Source organism: Pan troglodytes, chromosome 1 (genome assembly GCF_028858775.2).
Source record: "Pan troglodytes isolate AG18354 chromosome 1, NHGRI_mPanTro3-v2.0_pri, whole genome shotgun sequence".
Lineage (NCBI taxonomy): Eukaryota > Metazoa > Chordata > Mammalia > Primates > Hominidae > Pan > Pan troglodytes.
In genome coordinates this window covers 215,734,166-215,760,903 of record NC_072398.2, presented here as the reverse complement: position 1 = coordinate 215,760,903, position 26,738 = coordinate 215,734,166, and the positions used below count along the sequence as shown (strand labels likewise).

The window sequence follows — 26,738 nt, the reverse complement described above, 5'->3', positions numbered from 1 at the left end:
AGCTCACAGAGTCTTAGATAAGGAGACCTGAACAGCTAGGGAAACTGAGGCATGGAGAGGATTAACATCATCCCAAGATCACACAGCAAACCAAGAGCTAGTCTGACACCCCAGGGCCTCCCAGAATAAGGCCAAGGCAGCCCCAAACCACACTTCCTCTGCCTCCCTCACCATGGGCAGGCTGAGGCCAAAACTGTCCACTAACTAAGGCTGAGAAGCCAACCCACATCCCCCACCCCAACCCAGTCCTGCTTCCCAAGCCTTCCTCTCGGGGGGGGCCTGGTGGCTTATGCCCTCCCGTTCTGGTGCAGGGGGACTCCGGTGGCCCACTGAACTGCCAGTTGGAGAACGGTTCCTGGGAGGTGTTTGGCATCGTCAGCTTTGGCTCCCAGCGGGGCTGCAACACCCCCAAGAAGCCGGTAGTCTACACCCGGGTGTCCGCCTACATCGACTGGATCAACGAGGTGGGTGCTGCCTCCACAGCTGTCCCTGCACCTGTCAGCCCCTCCCCCTCACTCACCCATCCCCTCACTCATTCACTCATTCATGCGTTTATTCATTCATTCATTTATTCACTCATTCATGCATTTATTCATTCATTTATTCACTTATTCATTCATTTATTCACTTATTCACTCATTCATGTATTTATTCATTTATTCATTCACTCATGCATTTATTCATTCATTCATTTATTCACTTATTCATTCACTCATTCATGTATTTATTCATTCATTCATTCATTCATGCATTTATTTACTCATTCATCCATTTATTCACTTATTCATTTGCTCATTCAGTGATTCATTCATGCACTTCTTCACACATTCACTCTCTCATTCAAGTAATATTGGTTGAGTGCTTCCAGTAGCAGGCCTTGAGTTGGGTGCCAATAAAGAAACAGTCATCGACTCCTCCATCCATCCATTCACTGCCTTCATCAAGCACTTATGTCCCCATCCAGGCCCCACACCAGTCTCCCCCAAAAACTGACCCCCTGAGGGTATGGCCCAGCAGAGGAGAGGGATGGTGTGGATGGCCATTTCTCATCTTGAGAGTAGGGGAACAGAGGGTCACCCTGGGCTGGGGGCTTCCCTATTGGGGACAGAGTGTGTTCCAAGACCCATTTGCACAGTGGCCTGAAATGCTGAGGGCCTCAGACCCCTTGGACAGGGACAAGGCTGGCATGTGAAGGCCGGGGGCTGCTGGCCATGCCCCCATGGACCCACCCTCTGGGCAGAGCCCTGTGCCACCCCAGAAGGTGGCACAGCCCTGAGTCTCTCACACTGTTCTCTGCTCCTCCAGAAAATGCAGCTGTGATTTGTTGCTGGGAGCGGCGGCAGCGAGTCCCTGCAACAGCAATAAACTTCCTTCTCCTGGGGCCACCTGGATCCTTGATTTGCGCGGCTTCTGTTGCTTCCCTCCTCTCTGGTGATGCCCCTTTCCACACTATGGAGCCAAAGAGAGACCCCACTCAGCCAGTTTCCCCCACCCTGCATTAGACAGGTGGGGAAACAGAGGCCGGGAGAGAGGGCCAAGGAAGGAGCCTCCTGGGGCATTAATGGGAGGCAGGGGGCTGGGGTGGAGAGCCCAGGGAGTCCTGCATGAAGCCGGAGGGGATGGGAGTGAAGGATGCATCAGACACCTTCCCCGCTCCATCTCACAAGCTGCGAACAGGTGAGACCCTGATGAAATCACTCGCTTCTCCGATCCTACCTCCACCGAGGGGTCTGGCAGGTCCTCACAGCCCCCCAGCAGCAGGTGGAAGACAGGGTCTCCCCAAAAGCAGCGTCCCCCAGGCCAGAGAGACCAGGCCACAGGAGGATGGCCAAAGCTCAGGGACAACCACTCCTGGGGAAGGGGCTCCCTAGCAGGGACCCCCCACCCCCACCCCGCAGCACAGACCCCACGGCTGCTGTTGGCAGGGGCTCTCTGCTTTGAGAAGTGTTTAGTGAGCCAGCCCCTGTGTCCAGTCCTGTGCTGGGCATGATGAGGGTACAGGAAGAGGAAGAGACCCCAGCATCATCCTCAGGAGACATACGTTTGAAGAAGGCAATGGTTTCCACACAGAATCACAGTGGTCAGAGCTGGATATGCTTTCATTGCATTAGACAAGTGGGGAAACTGAGGCCCAGAGAGAGGAAGGAGTTGGGATAGCTGGCAATGCCTGATCCAGGAGAAGAGAGTTCTCCTGAGGCTGACAAGAGGCCAAGAGGAGCCAGAGATGAGATAGACCCAGTGTCCAGGGAGGGACATGCCAGTGGGATTGGACCCTGATGACAGGGGCGGCCAGAGATGAGAGAGATCCAATGTCCAGGGAGGGACATGCCAGGGGGATCAGACCCTGATGATAGGGGCCTCTGGCCTGGCCTGCTCCTGGGAATGTCCTTTTCTGTGGGGGTGCCCCCAGCCCAGCCTCTGGACCCCTCGCTGGAGAGCCCTCGGCTGCAGCTACCTCAGACTGGCCCAAGAGTTGTGCCTTTTCTCCACCAGACTTTGTCCCCTGGGAGTGGGGACCATGGTGTGACTCCCACACCCCCATGATGCCAAGTCAAGTCTCAGGAAAGACTTGACTTACTCAACAAGCAGTGGGGGCTACAGGGAGCCCAGCACCACCCAGACCCGGGAATCCAGGATGGGGGGACCCCAGCTGTGCAGGAGACAGACCAGTAAATAGATCATTAAATTCCCTGGTATACATTTGAAAACAGAAATACAGACCAGAAGCATAGAAACAGGACACTTGAACCAGTGTCAGTTGGCGGGAGGAATCCAGGATGGCTTCCTGGAGGTGACGATGCCCAAGCTTGGTCTTAAAATTTGACTAGAAGGTACCCAAGTACAGAACGTAGTCCTTCTTAAGTTTGCTTAATCTAAACTTCATTCCCACCTATCCTCTTCTTTTTTTTTTTTTTTTTTGAGACGGAGTCTTGCTCTGATGCCCAGGCTGGAGTGCAGTGGCACAATCTCAGCTCACTGCAACCTCCACCTCCCAGGTTCAAGTGATTCTTCTGCCTCAGCCTCCCAAGTAGCTGGGATTACAGGCACGCACCACCATGCACAGCTAATTTTTTTTTTTTTTTTTTTTTTTTGAGACAGAGTCTCGCTCTCTCACCTGGGCTGTAGTGCAGTGGTGCCATCTCGGCTCACTGCAAGCTCCGCCTCCCAGGTTCATGCCATTCTCCTGCCTCAGCCTCCTGAGTAGCTGGGACTACAGGCGCCAGCCACCACGCCTGGCTAATTTTTTTTTTTGTATTTTTAGTAGAGACGGGGTTTCACCGTGTTAGCCAGGATGGTCTCGATCTCCTGATCTCGTGATCCACCTGCCTCGGCCTCCCAAGGTGCTGGCATTACAGGCGTGAGCCACCGTGCCCGGCCCCAGCTAATGTTTTTGTAATTTTTTAGTAGAGATGGGGTTTCACCATGTCGTCCAGGCTGGTCTCAAACTCCTGACCTCAGGTGATCTGCCCGCCTTGGCCTCCCAAAGTACTGGGATCACAGGTGTGAGCCACCACACCCGGTCTCATTCCCAGCTATCTTCTTTTGTGTATGTCTTTATATTGGGGGTTATAAATGCTAAATGCTTGCTGTCCTCAGATCCCTTGTAGTTAGGGAGCTAATTAAAATGTTAATTAATATTACAATGTTATTTAAGCAATGTTAAATAATATCTAACATTTATTGGGCACTTAGTATGTGCCAAGCACTATCCTATAGGTTTTACATTATCTCAATCCCCAGAAACAATCCCATGAGGTAGGTTACTATTAACATCATGCCCATTTTACAGATGAGAAAACTGAGGCCAGACAGGGTTAGTGACTTCCCAATGTGTGAACTAGAAGGTGGTGGAGCCGGAATCCAGACTTTAGTGATCTGACTCCAGGGCCTGTGCTCTTGTCCACCATGCTCTGCTGCCCTGCAATGTAAAACATCCTCTGGGAAAAAAAAAAAAAAAACTTCCCTGATAAGAAAGATCTGACATAGCTGATGCTACCCCTTCCCCTTCTTCCTGCCTTGAATATGGACGTGATGCCTGGAGCTGAGGCAGCCATCTTGTGGCCAAGATAATTACAGAGATGTCAGCTTAGACCTCATCAAGCTGTAGATCCCATGCCAGCCACCATTTTCCTCTGAATGTCTGGCTACGTGAAAAAAAAATACATCTGCATTTGTTTTAGCCACCGAACTAGATTTTCAGTTACTTGCTTATCAATTCACTAGGGAACAGAAGGGGTCACTTTCCAGCCAAGAGAACAGCATGAGCAAAGCTATAGCGACTGCTTGGAAGAAACTCCGGTGTTGCCAGAGCATAAAGTCAGGGGCAAGGGCAGAGTGACCAATTGTCCTGGTTTGCCGGGGCTGAGTTTTCCCAGACATGGGAGTTTCACTGCTAAAACCGGAAGAGTCCCAGGCAAACCAAGATGGTTGGTCACCCTGGCAAGATGGTTGTTGCTTGGAGGGGCAAGCGACAAGGCTGGAGAGGAAGCAAACGCCCTTATGGAAGGCCTTGTGCAGTGGTAGGGGCTGCTGGGACTTCCTGCTGAGGGCAGTGGGAGCTGTAGAGGGCTTTTAGATAGAGAAGTGGCCACTGTGGTCCGATGTGTACACTAAAGTGTCCATCAGACAGCTGTGGGGAGGGTGATTTGGAGCAGGCAAGAGTGGAGTCAGTGAGGCCAGTAAGGAGGCTGCTGCAGCAGTCTAGGACAGAAATAATGCAGCCCGGATGGAGATGGTAATGAAAAGGAGAAAAGGGAGGTTTCAGTAATTATTTAAGAGGTACAATTGTAGCGCTGAGCCGCAAGCCTCCAGCCCCACATCTACACAAACTTCCAGGAATCTGATTAATTATCAAAACGATTGTTTGTCAGGAGCCAGGCATGGTAGCACACACCTGTAGTCCCAGCTACTTGGAAGGCTGAGGCACAAGGATGCTTGAGCCCAGGAGTTCGAGACCAGCCTGGGCAACATAGCAAGACCCTGTCTCTACAAAGAATACAAAAATTAGCCAGGCGTGGTGGCATGTACCTGTCGTGGCAGCTACTTGGGAGGCTGAGACAGGAGGATCACTTGGGCCCAGGAGGTCAAGGCTGCAGTGAGCTGTGATCGTGCCACTGCACCCCAGCCTGGTCAACAGAGTAAGACCCTGTCTCAGAAAACGAGAAAAAACAACAACAAAAATTACCATTTGTTAGCTAATACATGGTGAAACACAACCCACAGTTTGGTTTGTTCAACAAGACTGTAAAATTTGGCCAGGCGCGGTGGCTTATGCCTGTAATCCCAGCACTTTGGGAGGCCAAGGTGGGAGTGGATCACCTGAGGTCAAGAGTTCGAGACCAGCCTGGCCAACATGACAAAACCCTGTCTCTACTAAAAGTACAAAAAATTAGCCAGGCGTGGTGGCAGGCACGTATAATCCCAGCTACTCGGGAGGCTAAGGCAGGAGAATCACTTGGACCTGGGGGGTGGAAGTTGCAGTGAGCCAAGATCGTGCCACTTCACTCCAGCCTGGGTGGGTGAAAGAGCAAAACTCTGTCTCCAAAAAAAAAAAAAAAAAAGAGTGTAAAATTCTCAGCTTTGGGGACAAGATCCATTATTATGCCCAAGAATCAATGCCTATGTATGGTAAACAGAATAATGCTCCCTGCAAAAGATGTGTACACCCCAATCCCCAGAACCTGTGAACATGTTACCTTACTCGGCAAAAGACATTTTTCAGATATGATTAAATTAAGGATCTTCCCATGGAGTGACCATCTTGGATTATCTGGGTGGGGTCTGTGTAATCAATAAGGGTCCTTAGAACAGTGAGACAAGAGGGTCAGGGTCAGAGAGAGATTTAAGGATGCTACACTGCTGGCTCTGAAGATAGAGGAAGGGGCCATGAACCAAGGAATGCAGGTGGCCTCTGGAAGCTGGTAAAGGCCAGGAAATGGATTCTTCTCTAGACCTCCAGAAGGGAACAGTCCTGCCCATACCTGGACTTTAGCCCAGTGAGAAAAACTGTGGACTTCTGACCTCCAGAACTACAAGATAATAAATGTGTGTGTTTTTTGCCACTAAGTTTGTGACAATTTGTTACAACAGCAATAGGAACCAGATTCACCATCCTTCCTCCCGTGTTAGAAGGCAAAATCCAAAGCGCACTGTGGTGGGTGTAGTGGGGAGGGAGAAGGAGGGGTCAGGAAGGACTCCCTGGGATCTGGCTTGGGTGAGAGTAGGGATTTGTGGACTTTGTCCCAGAGGTCACAAACTGGTGGCTGGAAGGGAGGGAAACTGGAAACTTAGGCACTGACCCTCCCACCTCCACCTTCTGCGTGGGGGCTGGGAGGCCTGGAAGGGGCTGCTGAGAGCCCCACCAGCCACTGCTCCACTAGTGTGCCATTGGGTGCCTAATAGCCGTTGCGTGGCTAGCATGTATTGAGCACTTGCTAATTTGTGTTAGGCTCCGCCCAAGGCTTCATATATATGACCTCATTTCATCCTCATGGCAACCCTGCTTATTATCCCTCTTTACAGATGAGGAAACTGAGGCTCAGAGAGATTTCAAACCTCAGCCCAGATCACACAGCTAGCAATGGGGCACCATGATTTAAACCCAGGTAGTCTAACTCCAGAGCCTGTGCAACTAACAACTTGTGGTTCTGCCATGAATCCTAAAGTCTAAGGATGCCCTTGCACGCTGACCTCCTCTAGTGACCAGGGAGGTGTAGCCTGTGGGGGTGCCGAGAAGCCTCAATAAAACCAGCAATCAGCCCACAGAGACAGAGGCTTGAGAGAACTATTGCTCCCAGATGCTCACAAAAGACTTTCAGCCACTGTATCAGCTACCAGAGGTGTGATAATGCTGCCTAACAACCAACCCGAAACTCCTAGTGGCATGCAGTGGTGAGCACTTATTGCTGACACATCTGGGGACAGTTGGGGGTGTCAGGCAGCCCTGCTAATTTGGGCTGGACTCACTCATATGTTTAGGGGTCAGCCAGGGTTGGCTGATCCAGTGTGGGTCAGACTGGGCAGCCTGGCTCTGCATGTGTCACCCACCTCCCGGGAGGGCCCTGCATGGCAAAGGGCATGGATGCAGGGAGGATGAAGAATCAGGGCTATCTTGGTCAGCCACCACATCCACATTCTCTCTGACTCAAATGAGAAGCATAAACTAGGGCAGGGCAGAGGGAGGGCACTCACTGGGCTGGAGCTCTGAACTCACCACTGACAGGCAGTCAGTGGCTGAGTCACTTAACCTCCCTGGGCCTCAGTTTTCCCCATCTGTGAAACGGACACCTGCCCTGTCTCCTTACTGGGGAGCCAATGAAATGACAGAGGCTCGTGAATGGGGCAGAGAGGGCCATTACTACTACTGACTTCACTCCCTGGACTCAAATCTTCCCTCTGTCTTTTTTTGAGATGGAGTTTCGCTCTTGTTGCCCAGGCTGGAGTGCAGTGGCACGATCTCGGCTCACTGCAACCTCCACCTCCCTGGTTCAAGCGATTCTCCTGCCTCAGCCTCCCGAGTAGCTGGGATTACAGACACCCACTACCACACCCAGCTAATTTTTTATTTTTTTAGTAGAGACGGGGTTTCATCATGTTGGCCAGGCTGGTCTCGAACTTCTGACCTCAGGTCATCCACCCACCTTAGTCTCCCAAAGTGCTGGGATTAAAGGCGTGAGCCACTGCACCCGGGCTTCCCTCTCTCTTTTTGTTCCTTAAGAGAGGAAGGCTCATTCCTAGCAGGCCTCAGGCCTCAGGCCTCCGGCATATCCTTGGGGGTCCACTTCCCAGAAACTGAGTCCTATCAAGTTGAGACACAGATTGAGTCTACAAAGGTCCTCATGGCAGTGGGCCAGGGGACCACGTGAAGGCAGAGAATAAACAGGCAGCATCTTCCCATAGCATCCATTTTCTGTGAAGATCAGAAGGGAAGAAAAAACTTTATATTGAAATGAACCCAGCTATATCATGAAGTTGCAAAATTCAAATTAAGCTTTCAGATGAAGAATGAGACTTCCAAGACATTTTGCTATTGTTAGTGCTGCGTGCTAGACCCCAGATCATCACTTTACTGCAAACTAGAGCCTGCAAACCAAATCTGTTTTGTAAATAAAGTTTTATTGGAACACGGCTATGCCCATATGGCTGCTTTTGCACTGCAGCGGCCGAGTTGACTAGTTGTGACAGAGACCATATGGTCTACAAGTCTGAAATATTTGGTATCTGGCCCTTTACACAGAAAGTTTGCCAGCCACTAAACTACTTGGATTCTTTGATGAAAATGTTTCAAGAATTCTGTGCTGTTCTAATATCGGAGGCCCGCAGGTCTAAGGAATTAAGAGTAAATGTTTATTGCACAGTTACTATTCTGAGTGCTTTCAGTGAGTAAACTGTTGTTTGATTCTAACAATCCTAAGACATAAATGGTATTGTTATTGTTTCTTTTTGATAGGTGAGAAACTCAAGGAAGAGAGTGAAATGTACCCTAGCCCAGTGCCTCTCAAATGCTAATATGCAGAGGAACAAAATCTTCTGGGGATCCTATTAAACACAGACACCGAAGATGGGAAATTCTGCATTTCTAACCAGCGACTGAGCTGTGCTGATGCTGCTGGCCCAGGCCACACTCCGTAGAGAGGAGCCAAACCACAGACTCACTACACAGAGGCACTGGGGGTCTTAAGCCCAGGCCCCGAGCCCCTAAGCCACGTGGCTCCTCAGAGTAGTTGTTCTGAATGAGTCACAAACCCCGTGAGAATTTCGCATCTGGCCAGGCACGGGGGCTTAGGCATGTAATCTCAGCACTTTGGGAGGCTGAAGCGGGTGGATCACCTGGGGTCAGGAGTTCAAGACCAGCATAGCCAACATGATGAAACCCCGTCTCTACTAAAATTACAAAAAATTAGCCGGGCATGGTGGCGGGCACCTGTAATCCCAGGAACTCAGGAGGCAAAGGCAGGAGAATTGCTTGAACCTCCTGATGGAGGTTGCTGTGAGCCGAGATGGCGCCACTGCATTCCAGCTTGGGTGGCAGAGCGAGACTCTGTCTCAAAAAAACAAACAAAAAACAAAGCAAAACAAGAAATCCTGACAGCAACGTGATGGAACAGACCGAGCATCTGTTCCTCTCCCTGTTTGTAGATAGGCACCCCGGGCAAGAAAGCCTGTGGGATTGGCCCAAGGTCACACAGCAAATTCACAGCAGGTGTTTGTTCAGTGGCCTCATACAGGACAAACTTTATTTTTATATTAAAACAAACAAAGATACAGAGCAGAACGCCAAATTCACATGAACCTTTAAGATAAAATATGAGACTTAAGAAATAGTTGGTTGCTGTAGTGACTGATACAGACCACAAATGAGTCCAAACTGTTACAGGGATTATGGGATGGAGTTGGGACTGGAATCTACATCTTCTGACATCCAGTCCCATGGGATGCTGCCCCCCACCCAATCTTTCTCACCTTTGCACCATCCTAGGGAGATTACAGAATTCTTTCCCACCCATTTTCTTACCCATACAACAATCCTGCAATCCAGGCCTGGATGGTTATCTAGGAAAGTAAGGCCCAGAAGATAAGTGGCTTGTCCAGACCACCACACTCACAATTGATGGATCAAAGACTTGAACTCGGCTGGGCGCGGTGGTTCATGCCTGTAATCCCAGCACTTTGGGAGGCCGAGGCGGACGAACACGAGGTGAGGAGTTCAAGACCAGCCTGGCCAATATGGTGAAACCCCGTCTCTACTAAAAATACAAAAATAAGTCGGGTGTGGTGGCCGGTGCCTGTAGTCCCAGCTACTAGGGAGGCTGAGGCAGAAGAATCACTTGAACTTGAGAAGCAGAGGTTGCAGTGAGCCGAGATCGCGCCACTACGCCCCAGCCTGAGTGACAGAGCAAGACTCCATCTCAAAAAAAAAAAAAAAAAAAACACTTGATATCAAGTCTTAAGAGTGTTGAGCTGGTCTTTTTTTTTTTTTTTTTTTTGAGACGGAGTCTTGCTCTGTTGCCCAAACTAGAGTGCAGTGGTGCGATCTCAGCTCACTGCAACCTCCACCTCCAAGGTTCAAGAGGTTATCCTGCCTCAGCCTCCTGAGTAGCTGGGACTACAGGCATGCAGCACCACACCCTACTAATTTTTGTATTTTTAGTAGAGAAGGGGTTTCACCATGTTGGCCAGGCTGGTCTTGAACTCCTGGCCTCAGGTGGTCCGCCCGCATCAGCCTCCCAAAGTTCTGGGATTATAGGAGTGAGCCACCGTGCTCGGCCGTAAAGTGCATTTTCATCCACCAGATGAAGCCCTCCTCTGCCAGCGTTCTGCTTCCCCCCATCATTAGAGTGGCCAGGTCCTAATTGTGCATGTCTTCTGGTACATGTGCACCTTCCCCGCATTATACAAATCCTTACCACAATGTTGTGAAACAATGCTGGGCACAGGTTTCTCTCCCTGTTTCACAGATGGGTCTAGAGACTTACAGGATTCAGCCAAGGTCACACTGCAACCCCTGGTATGGCCTAGAACAGGCTTCTCAGCCTCAGCACCATTGACATTTGGGGCAGGGCAAGTCCTATTGCCCAGTGCATTGTCGGATGTATAGCAGCATCTCTGCTCCCTGCCCACTGGATGCCAATATACATCAGCCCCAGCCATGACAACCAAAAATGTCTCCAGATGTTGTCAAACGTCTCCTGGTGGGCTGAACCAGCCCCATTGAGAAATACTGCCTTAGAATGCTGTGGGATCAGCATGCCACCTTAATCTTTTCATTGAAAACACAACTCCTGGCCGGGCATGGTGGCTCAGCCTGTAATCCTAGCACTTTGGGAGGCCGAGGCGAGCAGATCACTTGAGGCCAGGAGTTCGAGACCAGCCTGGCCAACATGATGAGACCCCCCCCCACCCCCATCTCTACTAAAAATACAAAAATTAGCCAGCAATGGTGGCACACACCTGTAATCCCAACTACTAGGGAGGCTGAGGCAGGGGAATTGCTTGAACCCAGGAGGCAGAGGTTGCAGTGAGCTGAGATCACGCCACTTCATTCCAGCCTGGGTGACAGAGCAAGACTCCATCTCAGAAAGAAAAAAAAAAAAAAAAAGAAAGAAAGAAAACACAACTCCTCTCCTCAGTCTTACCCAGGGAGGGGAACAACAACAACAAAAAGAAACAACTCCAAGGACCAACAATTAGTATTTTTCTTCCTTCTCTAACACACAACATAATCTCTTCAAAACAGATGGAACCCATATTCCAATATCTACCTTTGGCATCTTTTTCGAAGTATTTCTAGGGTGACATTTGGGAGGAAATGGGAAAAAAAAATATTTGGACACAAGCTCTTTTTTCCACTGGGCTTTGAGAAAACCCCATCTTGCGTGCTCCTAGTGTATCTCTCACTGATAAGTCCGCTCATAAAACCAGGGCCTTATCCAGGGCCACGCTTACAGAACTCCCACGGACACACCATGATAAGGACGCTGCTGTTGTCCACTTTGGTGGCTGGAGGTAAGTCCTGTCACCCAGAGGCACTAGTTTCCCATGCCCTGGTGGGGCTGGAAATGGGATCTTCCTGTCCTCCCCTCTTGAACCCACCCAACCCCTACTGCATTCAGACCTATAATCATAAGAACACTGGAATGGAGTTTCAAAGAATTGGAGCAAAGAGCAGGATTCTATGACCTCTTGGGGTCCTTCTAGAACAAGGGTTTTCTATTTGGGGGGTCAGAATGCAGCAAGTGTAGTTTACATTGTATGGGTTGCTGCTTCCTGACTCAAGACCCTTTCTCTTTTCACAGCCCTCAGTTGTGGGGACCCCACTTACCCACCTTATGTGACTAGGGTGGTTGGCGGTGAAGAAGCGAGGCCCAACAGCTGGCCCTGGCAGGTGAGTTGACCACACTGTACTTCTCCCCGTCCCTGCCCCACTCCCTTTACATCCCCCCTTTGCCCTTCCACCATGGAGTCTATTGTGCTGGCAAAGTGAGTATTGATGGGACTCAGAGAGCAGCACAGGCAACTTCACCAATAAGATATATTTCCGGCTGGGCGCAGTGGCTCATGCCTGTTATCCCAGCACTGTGGGAGGCCATGGTGGGCAGATCACCTGAAGTCAGGAGTTTGAGACCAGCCTGGCCAACATGGTGAAACCCGCCTCTACTAATAATACACAAGTAGCCAGGTGTGGTGGCACACGCCTGTAATCCCAGCAACTCAGGAGGCTGAGGCAGGAGGATCGCTTGAACCCAGGAGGCAGAGGTTGCAGTGAGCGGAAATTGCACCACTGTACTCCAGCCTGGGCAACAAAGCAAGACTCTGTCTCAAAAAAAAAAAAAAAAAAAATACATTTCTGTGGCCTTGGCCAACCTTGGGAGTGGAGGGAGAGGTGCCTCCTCCAGCTGCAGTAAGGAGCTGTCACCTCCCCACTGCCCATAGGCAGCAAATATAGTATTACTCTATTAACCAATCAGAGGCTTGTTTACAAATGTACCATTAATCTAGGAACCATTCAAGACTACCTATGCAAACATTCCTTGCTTTAAGGAACCAATCAGTGCTATTTGTGCAGATTAATCTTTAACCACAGGCAAATCAATGTTACCAATGAAAAAAATGTTTTCTTAAGTTGATATAATCATAGTGGTATCAAGACTAAACTGCCGAGTGGGGCACAGGTGCAAATTACTCAGACGTGTTAATGGTGGGGATTTTAAGAGAAATGTGTAAAGTTTACATTGACATAAACAAATATAGTAAAATCTCATTTATCTGATGTTGGGACCGAGTAATTGAAAAGTTGGTTATAAAGAAATTATCTTAAATCATACATATATATGGTAAAGATTTTATCTTAGACTATGTAAACAATTTTTTGAGTTCTTAACTGTCTTTTTCATAAAAGCCATGCCCCATATCTCATCTACAAACCCGTTTCTTTAAAGCAGAGCAGTAAGTTTGAGACGTTCACAAAGCAATCTGAGTTATGAGCCCATCCAATCTTTCCATTTTCTCACAGACACTACTTCAAGAGCAATTTTTTAAGAGTAATGGTGATCCAGTCTCTTCCAAGCATTTAACTTTGTTTCCATATAAATAACGACTCTCTTTCTGAACTCATATTTCATTGGTTACATGTTTAATCAAATTTCATTATTGCAAGCATAATTGATATAAACTGCTTTGGGAGCAAACCCAGCTGAATCAGGATGAGTTTCTACCTTAAGTAGGAGGAGCAACTAGCAGCCCACTAGCCTTGAGCATTCAGAGTGACCCATGCAGCAGTCACTGTGTTTAGAGAGGCCAGCGTTCATTCATCTGCTCCTTGATTAAGAGACTGTCAATGATAGGCCAGGCGTGGATTGCTCATGCCTGTAATCCCAGCACTTTGGCAGGCCAAGGCAGGTGGATCACCTGAGGTCAGGAGTTCGAGACCAGCCTGGCCAACATAGTGAAACTCTGCCTCTACTAAAAATACAAAAATTAGCCAGGCATGGTGGCGAGCACCTGTAGTCCCAGCTACTTGGGAGGCTGAGGCACAAGAATCGCTTGAACCTGGGAGGCGCAGGTTGCGGTGAGCCAAGATCACACCTCTGCACTCCAGCCTGGGTGACAGAGTGAGATCCATAAAAAAAAAAAAAAAAAAAAAAAAAAGACTGTCAACGATAGAATGATGGCAGATATTTCACATTTTTTTCTTTTTTTGAGACAGAGTCTTGCTCTGTCACCCAGGCTGGAGTGCAGTGGTACAATCATAGCTCACTGCAGCCTCCAACTCCTGGGCTCTAGCCATCTACCTGCCTCAGCCTCCCAAAGTGCTGGGATTACAGGCACCCACCACTGTGCTCACCCATAGTAATTTTTTTTTTTTTAAGACAGTGTCACATTCTGTCACCCAGGCTGGAGTACAGTGGCTGGTGAAACATGGCTCACAGCGGCCTCGAACTCCTAGGCTCAAGCGATCCTCCCACCTCACCCTCCCTACCAGCTGAGACCACAGGTGCATGCCCCCACACCCGGTTAATTTTCTTTTTTTTTTTTTTAGAGATGGGTCTCACTATGTTGCCCAGGCTGGTCTTGAACTTCTGGGCTCAAGTGATCCTCCTGCGTCGGCCTCCCAAAGTGCTGGGATTACAGGCGTGAGCCTCTCAACCCAGCCTCACAATTTATATACTTGGCTTTGTGTGCTTTTGCCAGTTCTTTTGCTTTTCTCACACTCCCACAGTATTTTTTCCCTGAGAATTTGGAAGAAGGGCCACAGTCCCTCTGCTACAGGGCCCCATAACACCGGGCGCATTTGTGCTGAGAACTAATCATTGCTGCCTACAAAAATACTTCCTCACCCTCTTGCACAAAAGTATTCTTGCCTTGAGAACCAGTGAATGTTAATCTATGAAGAGTCCCTACGCTTTGTGCTTCTGTTTCCCTGCGGAAATGTTTCTACTGAGATAATAGGCAGATCTAGCTGGGTGGGGACTCAGATGAGGCAAGTAAGACATTCACTCTGGAGGCAAAATGTAAGAGGGTAGCACAAAACTCAGCAACCAGCCAGGCACAGTGGCACACACCTTTAATCCCAGATATTCAAGAGGCTGAGGCAGGAGGATTGCTTGAGCCCAAGAGTTTGAGACCAGCATGGGCAACATAGATAGCCATCTCAAAAACAAACAAACAAACAAACAAACAAAAAACCTCACTAACGAAAATGAATGATATTTTAATGCAATTTTGTTTCTTCTCCAGGAGACAGAGTCTCATTCTGTCACCCAGGCTTAATTACAGTATGAATCACCCTGAGAGCCCTGCACAGTGGCTTATGTTCCCCATTTCCAGAGAAGGCAACTGGGACTTGGAAAGGTTACAGAATTCCCTAAAGGCACTGGGTTAGCCCGGGGGGGGAATGAGGATTCAAATCTGGTTCAGTGCTACCTCTTTAGCTACACTTTGCTGGCCACACATAACACGTATTATGTGGACAAAATTTCACATCTGTACGATGGTTTCAGCACATTTTTAAATTGGGGGGGTACACCCTTTTAAGTATCTTTTTTCACTTTTTCTAATTTTAAACATCTTTTTTAAGACCTCTTAATGTCACACAAACGAGAAATGCCGAATGGCTAATTAAAAACAAGAACGTTCAGAGAAAAGCAGGCATCTGCCAACAAACAGGTCATCGTTCCCCACAGTTATAGGAAGCCCGATCAGAGCAGTCCATGCCCTACTCTCACCTCCCTCCCCTCTGCTTGGCTGTGGCAGGGAATTGAAAGACAGGGGAGGAGGAATGAAGGAACAGGAAGGGCATGGAACAGCTTCATTAGAGACTAAAACAGTGTCAAATGTCACCACCTTAAAGTTCTTTTTTTTTTTTTTTTTAAAGACCTGGTCTCATTCTGTTAATTTTATTTTATTTTAAAATTTTTTTGGTAGGGTCAAGTTCTCACTATGGTGCCCAGACTGGTTCACAAACTCCTGGGTTCAAGCAATACTCCCACCTCAGCCTTCTGAGTAACCGGGACTATAGGCATGCACCGCCGCACCCAGCGGCTCATTTTGGGCTATTTTTGTTGTAGAGACAATGTATTAGTCCTGCCTCACACTGCTAATAAAGACATATCTGAGACTAGGTAATTTATAAAGGAAAGAGGTTTAACTGACTCATAGCTCAGCATGGCTGGGGAGGCCTCAGGAAACTTACAATCATGGCAGAAGGGAAAGGAAACACATCCTTGTTCGCGCAGCCGTAGCAGGGAGAAGTGCCGAGCAAAAGTGGTGAAAAGCCCCTTATAAAACCATCAGATCTTGTGAGAACTTACTCACTATCATGAAAACAGCATGGAGGTGACCACCCTCATGATTCAATTACCTCCCACCAGGTCCCTCGCAGGACACATGGGGATTATGAGAACTATAATTCAAGATGAGATTTGGGTGGGGACACAGCCAAACCTTATCAGATGGGGTTTCACCATGTTGCCCAGGCTGGTCTCAAACTCCTGGGCTCAAGTGATCCTCCTTCCTTGGCCTCCCAAAGTGTTGGGATTACAAGCATGAGCCACCATGCCTGGCCTGATTGTTTTTAATGCAGATTGCATTAACACGTTTTTTATCTTGATGGCTGAGGTTTTGGGTGCTCCCTTAAGTTGTGCACATGAGGCGACTGCCTCACTCCCCCTTACCCTTGTCCCAGCCCCGTTCTTGGGAAACTGGAGTGCAGGGAGGCCCTGCTCTTTCAAACCCAGCCACAGAGCTCCTTTGCTTCTCCCCAGGTCTCCCTGCAGTACAGCTCCAATGGCAAGTGGTACCACACCTGCGGAGGGTCCCTGATAGCCAACAGCTGGGTCCTGACGGCTGCCCACTGCATCAGGTAACTGCCTTTCCCTGGGCGCTTGGCCTGCTCACCAACAGGTGCTCATTTCTGAGCTGGGGGCTCAAATGGCCTGAACCATGCTACATAAAGCAGCCTTGCAAATAACCACTATCCTGGCTGAGACACAAGCTGTAGTCAATCAATGGTTCAGTGTGTTGGCCCATCAATGTCAGTACATGGCATGGATGGAGTGTCTGTGCCAGGCAGGCACTGAGGGAGGATGAAGAGGAGGGGAAGGCCCAACCTCTGCCCTCTTGGGGAAACTACATGTGGCCTCTGGATCTGGAATTGGGTTCCCTTGTACAACTTAACTGACTTCTCAAAGCTTCAATACCATCACCTGCAGAAAATGGAGTAACAGAATTTAGTGTGGACTCAGCAATTGATTTGCTAAAGTGCCTGGCACTTATTAAGTGCTCAATGAAAGCTAATTCTGAATTGCAGACAAATTATAAAGGCCCACAAGGTTCTGCAATGTTGTTCACTTATCCCCTTCTTTGTCCGTGACCTCTGCTCATCACAGCTGGAACTCACCGGAGTTTCTGCTGGGTCAGTGTGACTCCCTACCAGGAGTGATCCCTTCTCCCATCTGATTTATAATAAGCTCTAGGAGGTGATGGGGATACTAATAGAGGCCTACAGTCAGGAGTCCTGGCTTCTAGTTCTGATTTCTCACTAACGGTGGGAATCTGGGCCAGGTTACTCCTCTCTGGGCCTCAGTTTCCACATCTGAAAATGAAAGGTGGGAAAAATGTCCTTGAGAGCAAATGACTCCTGTTTTCTCTGTGTTCATCTCATTCCCTGCATAAAAACTATAGAGTTTGTGTTATTATAACTTTTATTTTATATTGCAGTTTATAGTTAGTATAGTAACAATTATTATATGATCATAGTTCTTAGGTTATATACTTTAGGCCCTATGATAACTAACTGATTGTCCCAAGGGAGGAAAGATCCCCAAGTCCCATCTAGTGGCTCACGCAGCAGCCAGTTACTTGGGTCTATCCCCAGCATTATCCAAAGCCAGGCCTCTGGAGGTGACCCTCTCCCTGGGCCCCCTTTCTCCCAGCTCCTCCAGGACCTACCGTGTGGGGCTGGGCCGGCACAACCTCTACGTTGCGGAGTCCGGCTCGCTGGCCGTCAGTGTCTCTAAGACTGTGGTGCACAAGGACTGGAACTCCAACCAAATCTCCAAAGGGTTCGTTTCTATCTGGGTGCAATTGGGGGTGAGGTTGTCAGGGAACAGATGGGGGTCTCACAGAGGCAGGGGTCTCAACTCCACCACACCCCCTCTGCTTTTTCTATAGGGAAGAGAAAGGAGCTCTGGCCTATTAGATGTGGAACCGGCTCCAAAGATGTCTGGGGTGGGGATGTGACCTGGGGAGGGTGAAGCAAAGACTGCCAGAGCGACCTGGGTTTGCTGCCAGTTAAGCCTGCAGGGCCCCTGTCCGCTGAGCGCGTATCTACTTCATGCCAGGTCCTGGGGACACAGAGACAGTGCTGTCAACCCTGTGACTGTCCCTGGAGTAGGACACAATCTCTCCTGCCTTCCCCCTTTCAACAAGGCCCTCTGCATTTTCAAACATGCCCTGGGGCCCTGCCAGTCAGAGCAACCTGGGGTAACGTACAGGGAAGATGACAAGGTCTCAGAGCCCTCCAAAGCCCACAGGGCAGGAAAAGTCAACCCGGTCCTCATGCTCCGCCTCCACACTCACCCAGGAACGACATTGCCCTGCTCAAACTGGCTAACCCCGTCTCCCTCACCGACAAGATCCAGCTGGCCTGCCTCCCTCCTGCCGGCACCATTCTACCCAACAACTACCCCTGCTACGTCACGGGCTGGGGAAGGCTGCAGAGTAAGTGGGAGCCAGGAGCCCCCAGGCCTGGGAGGGAAGGGAGGTGATTCATGTCACCCCTGTCTGGCCGGGGCCTCTCACCTGTCATCCCAGGGTGTGTGGCTGCCTTGGAGAGACGGGATGGCATAGGCTGACGCCTGCCTGGGATCAAATGTCAGCTCTCCCACTTAATGACTGTGACACCTTGGACACATTACTAGGTCTCTCCATGCAGCACTTTTTTCATCTGTAAAATGCAAATATTTGGCTGGGCGCAGTGGCTCATACCTGTAATCCCGGCACTTTGGGAGGCCCATCCCGCGGATCACTTGAGGTCAGGAGACCAGCCTGACCAACACGGAGAAACCCCGTCTCTACTAAAAATATTAAAAAAAAAAAAAAATAGCAGGATGTGGTGGTGTGCGCCTGTAGTCCCAGCTACTCAGGAGGCTGAGGCACGAGAATCGCTTGAACCTGGGAGATGGAGGTTGCAGTGAGCCAAGATTTCGCTACTGCACTCCAGCCTGGGGGACAGAGCAAGACTCCGTCTCAAAAAAAAAGGCATAATAATAGCACCTACATCACAGAGTTGTCAAGAGGATTAAAGGAGATAATCCATAGGAAGCCCGGAATGGGGTAGGTGCTGTGTTAGTTGTTGTCACTGTCCCTATGATGGAAAGAAAGTTACAGAGACCATGTGACATCTTCTGTGTGGCCCAAGGCTAGAGTTCAGAACAGCATTGTCCTCTGTGACCTGAGGCCCCTGGAGCCCTCATCAGACCCTCCATGCCCCATAGCAAAAGCTGTCCCCTGTGCCATTAGGTCTTGCTGCTCAGGACCTGACTGAGGGCGGGTCTCCTTTGACATAGACTCCAAGGGTCAGAGATCCAATGACAGTAGCCACCAAGAGGAACAGAGTTCCTGCCCTTCCCTTGTGAAATCACCAGAGGTTTGGAAGATTCTAGGAAGGGATGAGTAATAATGACCTTATGACCATAATGAGATTATGAGTGTTAATCATATTATGACATTTTTTCCTAATGACATAAACCCATAAGTATAATGACATGTTTTTCCAGGGGTACATCCACATACGTACCCTCAAATAATTCCCATTGCCCTCTTGACTGGCTTATCTGTAAATACAAGGACACATCACATCCTGCGGTGAGCGGTGGTGGAAGAGGCATTTCATGCTTATTAAGATACAAGCACAACCTCCTGTTTCTTTCCCCAGACAACCCTGGGGCAGGCGCATTTCATCTGAGACAGTGAGAGTGGGGAGGCATCCAAATGCTTGGCTTTTAGGCCCAGCTCTGTCAGTCACGGTGAAACCTTGGGCAAGCCACTTCTGAACCTCAGTTTCCTCATCTGTAAAATGGAAACACTGTTGGTGAAGACTAAAAGAGGTGAAAGGTGAAAATGCATCATACATTGCAAAATGTTATACAAGTGTTAGTTACTTATTAGTGGTCTTAAGCCAGACGCTTAACTTCCCTTTTTTTTTTTTTTTTTTGAGACAGAGTCTTACTCTGTTACCCTGGCTGGAATGCAGTGGCGCAATCTTGGCTCACTGCAACCTCTGCCTCCCGAGCTCAAGCAACTCTCCTGCCTCAGCCTCCCAAGTAGCTGGCATTATAGGCAAGTGCCACCATGCCCGGGTAATTTTTGTATTTTAGTAGAGGTGGGGTTTCACCATGTTGGCCAGGCTGGTCTCAAACTCTTGACCTCAAGTGATCTGCCCACCTTGGCCTCCCTAAGCGCTGGGATTAGAGGGTGAGCACCGCGCCCGACCGACACTTAACTTCCCTAGGCTTTAATCGGAAGTGAAGAATTGTGTTAATCTCATCCTTGCCACTCATAGCTGTGGTAACAGTAATGGAGGTGATGGTGGCTGTGTCATTGGGGGCCATTATGAAAGCCCTCCCTTCACCACACCAGCATATTTTTCCCAAGGAGGGGGCTCTAACAGTCAGGAGGCTCACTTTCTTATTTCAGATAAGTGACAGAAAGCCCATGGAGCTAGCTCAGCAAAAAAAGGGAAATTGTTATAAGGATTTAAAAGTTTCATCCCAAGGGCAGAGATACAGCCAGGCATCAGGAACAAGCTAGAATCAGGGGCTGGAAACCTGTAAGAAACACAGGAAACCCTCCCTCAGAATTTCTGTTCTTTGTGGGTCTACTTCATTCTCCACATAGAACGAAACGTCAGTCATTGCCAACAGCTTCCCAGAATTATGTCCTCTGAAACCGGAATCTCATAGACCCCATCTCAGAATCCCAGGGGAGGGAGCTCATTGGCTTAGCTTGAGTCAGGTGTTCACTGCTGAACCAATCAACCGTGAGGACACGTATAGACAAACGTGGCTGTTCGCATGTTGCAATGGATGGAAGACAGGAACAGGGGAAACCTAAGAGGGGTCCACCACTTCCTTTTTCTCAGGAGTCCCTGCATCCCTAATGGCTTCTCTCTGATCTCATTCAGCCAACGGGGCTGTTCCTGATGTCCTGCAGCAGGGCCGGTTGCTGGTTGTGGACTATGCCACCTGCTCCAGCTCTGCCTGGTGGGGCAGCAGCGTGAAAACCAGTATGATCTGTGCTGGGGGTGATGGCGTGATCTCCAGCTGCAACGTGAGTACCAAAATCAGGGGCTCCGCTCCATGACAAAATGTGGCTGGGGATAAGGCTATAGAGGTCCATCCCTCCATAGGTCCATCCTCCCACCTCCTGGCAGAATTACCCCGAAACATGTTCCAGATATATCTTTGGCCAGGCACGGTGGCTCACACCTGTAATCCCAGCACTTTGAGAGGCCAGGCGAGCAGACCACTTGAGGTCAGCAGTTCAAGACCAGCCTGGCCAACATGGCGAAACCTTGTCTCTACTAAAACTACAAAAATTAGCCGGGCATGGTGGCAAGCGCCTGTACTCACAGCTACTCGGGAGGCTGAGGCAGGAGAATCACTTGAACCCATGAGGCGGAGGTTGCAGTGAGCTGAGATGGTGCCACTGCACTCCAGCCTGGGTGACAGAGCGAAACTCAAAAAAAAAAAAAAACTTGATCTTAGTTCTTGTTTGTTCTTGTTTTGAGATGTTTTGAGATTCTCCTTGTAGTGTCCACCCATCTCACTGCTGGGAAGTCCTTCCCTGGGTCTCATCAAGGTCTCTCGTGACTGTCATTCTGTATCCTTTCCTCTGTGCTGGAAGGGAACCAAAGGAAAGTATTCCTTGGCTTAGGGGCTTTCTACGATGACTTCTGGTTTTTCTGTTGAATTACTCTCATCAATGGCGCAACGTGTCCTGTCTAGGTAGCTGCCACGGAAACCTTCCTGGAGACAGTGTCTTAACCACCAGGAATTGCTCTGTGTTGGACTTAGCAGTGAAGTGGGGATGGAGTAGGAAGGAGTTCCACACGCCCTTCAGATCACACTGTGCCCTACACACTCTGCCCACATAGACCACCCGCGGGAAGACAGAACCAGTGGGGAAGAGCCTGGCAGCTGAAGTCTGGGATGTGGCCTCAGCTCCTTTACAAACTGCCTGTGCAACCTTGGGCAAGTCCCAACCTCTCAACACTCCAGTTTCTCCTCTTCTGTGGCCTGGGGATGCTACGAATATTTACCTCATAGGATTTTGTGAGGATTAATGAGATGAGGCATAGAACATGCTTAGCTCAGCTCTAAGGAAGAATAAGTGTTGGCTCTTGTTGGAATTATGGTACCACCTTGGGCTATGACCACAAGGACCAGCTTCAGAGGACAGTGACCTGCAGCAGAACAATAGAAATGCATTGAGAACAATAGTTCCAATGGGCAGCCCCTTCCTCCCACTTTACCTCCCTATAACTCTGGCCTTCCTCAGGGAGACTCCGGCGGGCCGCTGAACTGTCAGGCATCTGACGGCCAGTGGCAGGTGCATGGCATTGTCAGCTTCGGGTCTCGCCTCGGCTGCAACTACTACCACAAGCCCTCCGTCTTCACGCGGGTCTCCAATTACATCGACTGGATCAATTCGGTAAGAACCGGAGCAGCCCTGAGCCCCAAGGCACTGCCCTGCTCACCTGGCTTCGGGAGTGCCATGCCCACCTGGTGACTGAGAATCCCCTCCTTCCTCTTGAGAGCTAGATGGGAACCCCTTGGAGGAGGCTGCAGACCTGAGTAACTGCTGGGCCTGCCATGGGTCCCCCAAATTTCTGTGTGGGTAAAGCTGAGTGAAAAGGAACATGAGAGTATGGCCTTGTCCAAAGACGTTGGACACTCCTCAGGCATATGAAGAGTGAGTTCCGCTGGGCGCGGTGGCTCATGCCTGTAATCCCAGCACTTTGGGAGGCTGAGGCGGGCAGATCACGAGGTCAGAAGTTCCAGACTAGCCTGACCAACCTGGCTAAACCCCATGTCTACTAAAAAAATCCAAAAAAATTAGCCAGGTGTGGTAGCGCACTCTTGTAATCCCAGCTACTCAGGAGGCTGAGGCAGGAGACTCCCTTGAACCTGGGAGATGGAGGTTGCAGTGAGCCGAGATTGCACCATTGCACTCCAGCCTGGACAAGAAGAGTGAAACTACATCTAAAAAAAAAAAAAAAAAAAAAAAAAAAAAAAAAAAGAGTGAGTGCCATAGAAATGGTGATTTTATTTTTGTTTATCTGTGTGTAGGCCCAGACTCCACCATGCAGTGCTATAAACAGGTATATTTATCTGCAAAGCCCAAAACCTGATATCCCCATAGCATTAATTATTGGAAATTAGTCCGCCTCAGGGGTCCTCCACCTATTCTGTAGGGTGACCAACCATCATGGTTTGCCCAGGACTGAGAGGTTTTCCAGGATGTGGGACTTCCTGTTTTACACTGGGACCATCCCAGGCAAATAGAGCTAAGTTGGTCCCCCTGTCTTGTAAAAGTAAACAACTCAGAGAGGTGTCTCCTTTCAGCTTCCACAGTAACTCAATTTGTTTTTAACAATGAACACACATTTGTTTATAACAATGAGCATTTAAATTATTTATTAAAAATAATAGGCCAGGTGCCATGGCTCATGCCTGTAATCGCAGCAGTTTGGGAGGCCAAGGAGGGAGGATTGCTTGAGCCCAGGAGTTCAAGAGCAGCCTGGGCAACATAGCAAGACTCCGTCTTTACAAAAAAAATTTTTTTAATTACTCAGGCACGGTGGTACATGCTTGTAGTCTCAGCTACTTGGGAGGCTTGGGTGGAAGGATCACTTGGGCCCAGGAGGCCAACGCTGCAGTGAGCACTTAAGCCTGGGCGACATAGCAAGACCCTGTCTCCAAAAATAATGATAATAATACCTGGCATCAATATTAAGGAGCAGCCATGGATACATACAGCAGTAGGTGAAAGCAGCCAGAACAGGAAACCCCATCACAAGAAAGGGGTGCCTGGTGGCTCACGCCTGTAATCCAGGCACTTTGGGAGGTCAAGATGGGCAGATCACCAGAGGTCAGGAGTTCGAGACCAGCCTGGTCAACACGGGGAAACCCCGTCTCTACTAAAAATACAAAAATAAGCTGGGTGTGGTGATACCTGCTTGTAATCCCAGCTACTCAGGAGGCTGAGGCAGGGGAATCACTCCCAGGGGAACCTGGGAGGTGGAGGTTGCGGTAACCCGAGTTCGCACCACTGCACTCCACCCTAGGCGACAGAGCGAGACTCCATCTCAAAAGAAAAAAAAAACACACAAAAAAGAAAGAGTTGCCCATGAGAGGGCAGAGGAGCCACCATGCCTGGTACTGGATGCTAGAAGGGAAGAGTCGGACACTCTGTGCCAATGAGGGACCACCTCAGTTTGCTCTTCTGTAAAATGGGACTTGAACTAGACCAGGACTCCTCCACAATTTAGGCGCTAGAGCAAATGGGAGTTATGGTATTCGTGGCAGAGCCCCTAAAGAAGGGAAAAGCTGGCATCTGACTTCACTAAGTTTAATTTGCAGAGAAGTGTTAAATTGAATTAAACTGACACTTATAAAACCAAATATGAAACTGCAGCCATGAGCACGTGGTCACAGGAGGAAAACTAAACTGTCAAAATAAGCAGGTGGCTGCTTCCAAGTGTTCCCACTGATTCTTGCCAGATCCTTGTTCATTTGTCTGTCTGCTGGCATCCTTTTGCCAACAAGTGGTCACAAGCAGAGATTCCAAAGACGTTTGTTGGACAAAAATGAAAAATCAAAAAGACAGTAGCCATTAATCATTAATTGGGGCTTTTTATATCTAAATTGGGAAAAACCCATCTGAGTCCACCTTTGGAGGCGCCACCCACATGTCAAAGGAGCCTGGCCTGAGACTGACTGGACAAAAGGCTGCTTAGGGGCCTTTCTCAGCCAAATCCTAAGACCGTTTTCCAGCCCCAGCTGCTGTGGGAGTCACCATGCAGCTGGTCCTGGCAGCAACCTGGGGACCTGAAGCAGGGGCAGGGGCAATTGTCCCAATTTTTTTTTCCCAGCATCAGCTGTTCCCAGCCACAGATACAAACACAACAGAGCAGGCCAGATCCCGAAGCATGGCCAGATCCACGGGGCAGCACGCCTCGCGAGGCAGCTGGGCAGAGGCCCTGTGTTCATGGGAGAGCAGTCGGGACAGGCACAGATGCCCGGTAACGGGTTTCAGAAGGGGGAGAGCCAAGCAACCGGCTGTCCTTGGGTGGGGGCTGCCCCTGGCAGCGGCAGAGGGGCTAGTGAAACCTTGAAGTGGCCCCAACCCAGGGACACGGTGTGTGCAGCCTGGAGTCACGTACCACTAGAGCCCTGGGGGTGCCTGAGAGCACCTGCCTGGATGAACCCAGACAGGTGATAAGCCAAGGTCAGGAAATACAAGCAAAAGAGCAGAGAAGCAAAGGAGACAAGTGGCCCGGGGCATTCATCCTTTCAACAAATGTCCATTGAATGACAGTCACACGTGAACCTTCAGCAATCCTTAGTTTTTATTCTTTTTCCAGAAGGTAATACATACTCTTTGTAAAAATATTAAAAGACTATAAGAGTATCAGATAAAAAAGTAAGAAGTCCCCCCTAATTTTACATCTCCAATTCCACTCTCCAGAGGTAATCATTGGTTTTGTTTTTGTTTTTTGAGACAGGGTCTCGCTCTGTCGCTCAGGCTGAAGTGCAGTGGCTTGATCACGGCTCACTACAACCTTCGTCTCCCGGGTATAAGCGATTCTTCTGCCTCAGCCTCCTGAGTAGCTGGGATTACAGGCATGCACCACCACGCCCAACTAATTTTTGTATTTTTAGTAGAGATGGGGTTTCACCATGTTGGCCAGGCTAGTCTCAAACTGCTGACCTCAGGTGATCTGCCCGCCTCGGCCTCCAAAAGTGCTGGGATTACAGGCATGAGCCACTGTGCCTGGCCAAGTTGTCATTGTTAACAGCTTGTGTGTGGTCTCAACTTTATGTGCATATATAGCTATATATTTACATAGATAGACACTGTCTTCTATGCAAAAACTAAGATCTGAGTCTTCATACTGTTCTGCAGCTGTTTTTCACTTAACACTTTATCACATTTTACATGTCAGTACATACATGTCATTCTTTTGAACAGCTAAATAGTATTCCATAGTTTGAGTATAATGAATGAAGCTTTCATGTTTCCTATTTTTCACTCTTACATTGTGCAATGAACATCCTTGGACATAATTCTTGCACACTGGTCTGAGTATTTGTGCTGTAGCAGCTGGATCTCCTGCCGTTTACAGCACTGGATCATGAAGTTGGCATATCAAAATGTTTAACAGGCTGGGCGCGGTGGCTCACGCCTGTAATCCAAGCACTTTGGGAAGCTGAGGCAAGTAGATCACTTGAGGTCCGCAGTTTGAGACCAGCCTGGCCAACATGGTGAAACCTCATCTCTACTAAAAATGCAAAAAATTAGCCAGGCATGGTGGTGCATGACTATAATCTCAGCTACCCGGGAGGCTGATGCATGAGAATCACTTGAACCTGCGTGGCAGAGGTTACAGTGCACCCAGATCTCCCTACTGCACTCCAGCCTGGGCAACAGAGTGAGACTGTCTCAAAAAAAAAAAATACGTTTAACAGACACTGATCAACAGCCTCTGGAAACATTTATAGCCCCAACCACAGTGCATAACTGCCTTGCAAACAGCAGTTTTGATTTAAGAAACAAGTGAAATCTAAAAATATGCCATCCACACATTTGGAATATAATTTTTAGGGGTTCGAAGGCCCCCTATCCTGAAGCCCACACAGGACTCCTGGCTAAGACCCCCTTTACAGGAAGACCCTAACAGGTCAATGAAAAGCTGTGATCACATCTTTTTTTCCGAAACGCCATCTGAACTCCTCAGGCAGGAGCTACTGTAGTGTGGGCTGCCTGTAACTCACATGAGTAGCTTAGCCAAGGAGGACAGAGACAGGAAACTGCCATGCACAGCTCTGCGGTTAGGTGAACCTGACGATTTTCTTGTGTCCTGCAGGTGATTGCAAATAACTAACCAAAAGAAGTCCCTGGGACTGTTTCAGACTTGGAAAGGTCACAGAAGGAAAATAATATAATAAAGTGAC

General features: G+C 49.0%; 2 protein-coding genes across 2 annotated transcripts in view; both read left to right on the top strand.

Moving 5' to 3' along the window:
- Nucleotides 1–3,992, top strand: part of CTRC (chymotrypsin C) — an 11,061-nt gene extending 7,069 nt beyond the window's left edge. The window contains exons 7-8 of the mRNA XM_054662877.1: nucleotides 312–464; nucleotides 1,306–3,992. Of these exons, the coding sequence (XP_054518852.1) occupies nucleotides 312–464; nucleotides 1,306–1,320 (168 nt within the window). The 3' untranslated portion in view covers nucleotides 1,321–3,992. The remainder of the gene's footprint in view (nucleotides 1–311; nucleotides 465–1,305) is intronic.
- On the top strand, nucleotides 1,605–26,738 carry CELA2A (chymotrypsin like elastase 2A). The gene is made up of 9 exons (XM_054675300.2): nucleotides 1,605–1,677; nucleotides 11,422–11,505; nucleotides 11,796–11,884; nucleotides 16,263–16,360; nucleotides 17,433–17,561; nucleotides 18,083–18,219; nucleotides 20,684–20,829; nucleotides 22,060–22,212; nucleotides 26,651–26,738. Exons 1-9 carry the CDS (start codon nucleotides 1,605–1,607, stop codon nucleotides 26,666–26,668), a joined length of 927 nt encoding a protein of 308 aa, XP_054531275.2. The 3' UTR covers nucleotides 26,669–26,738.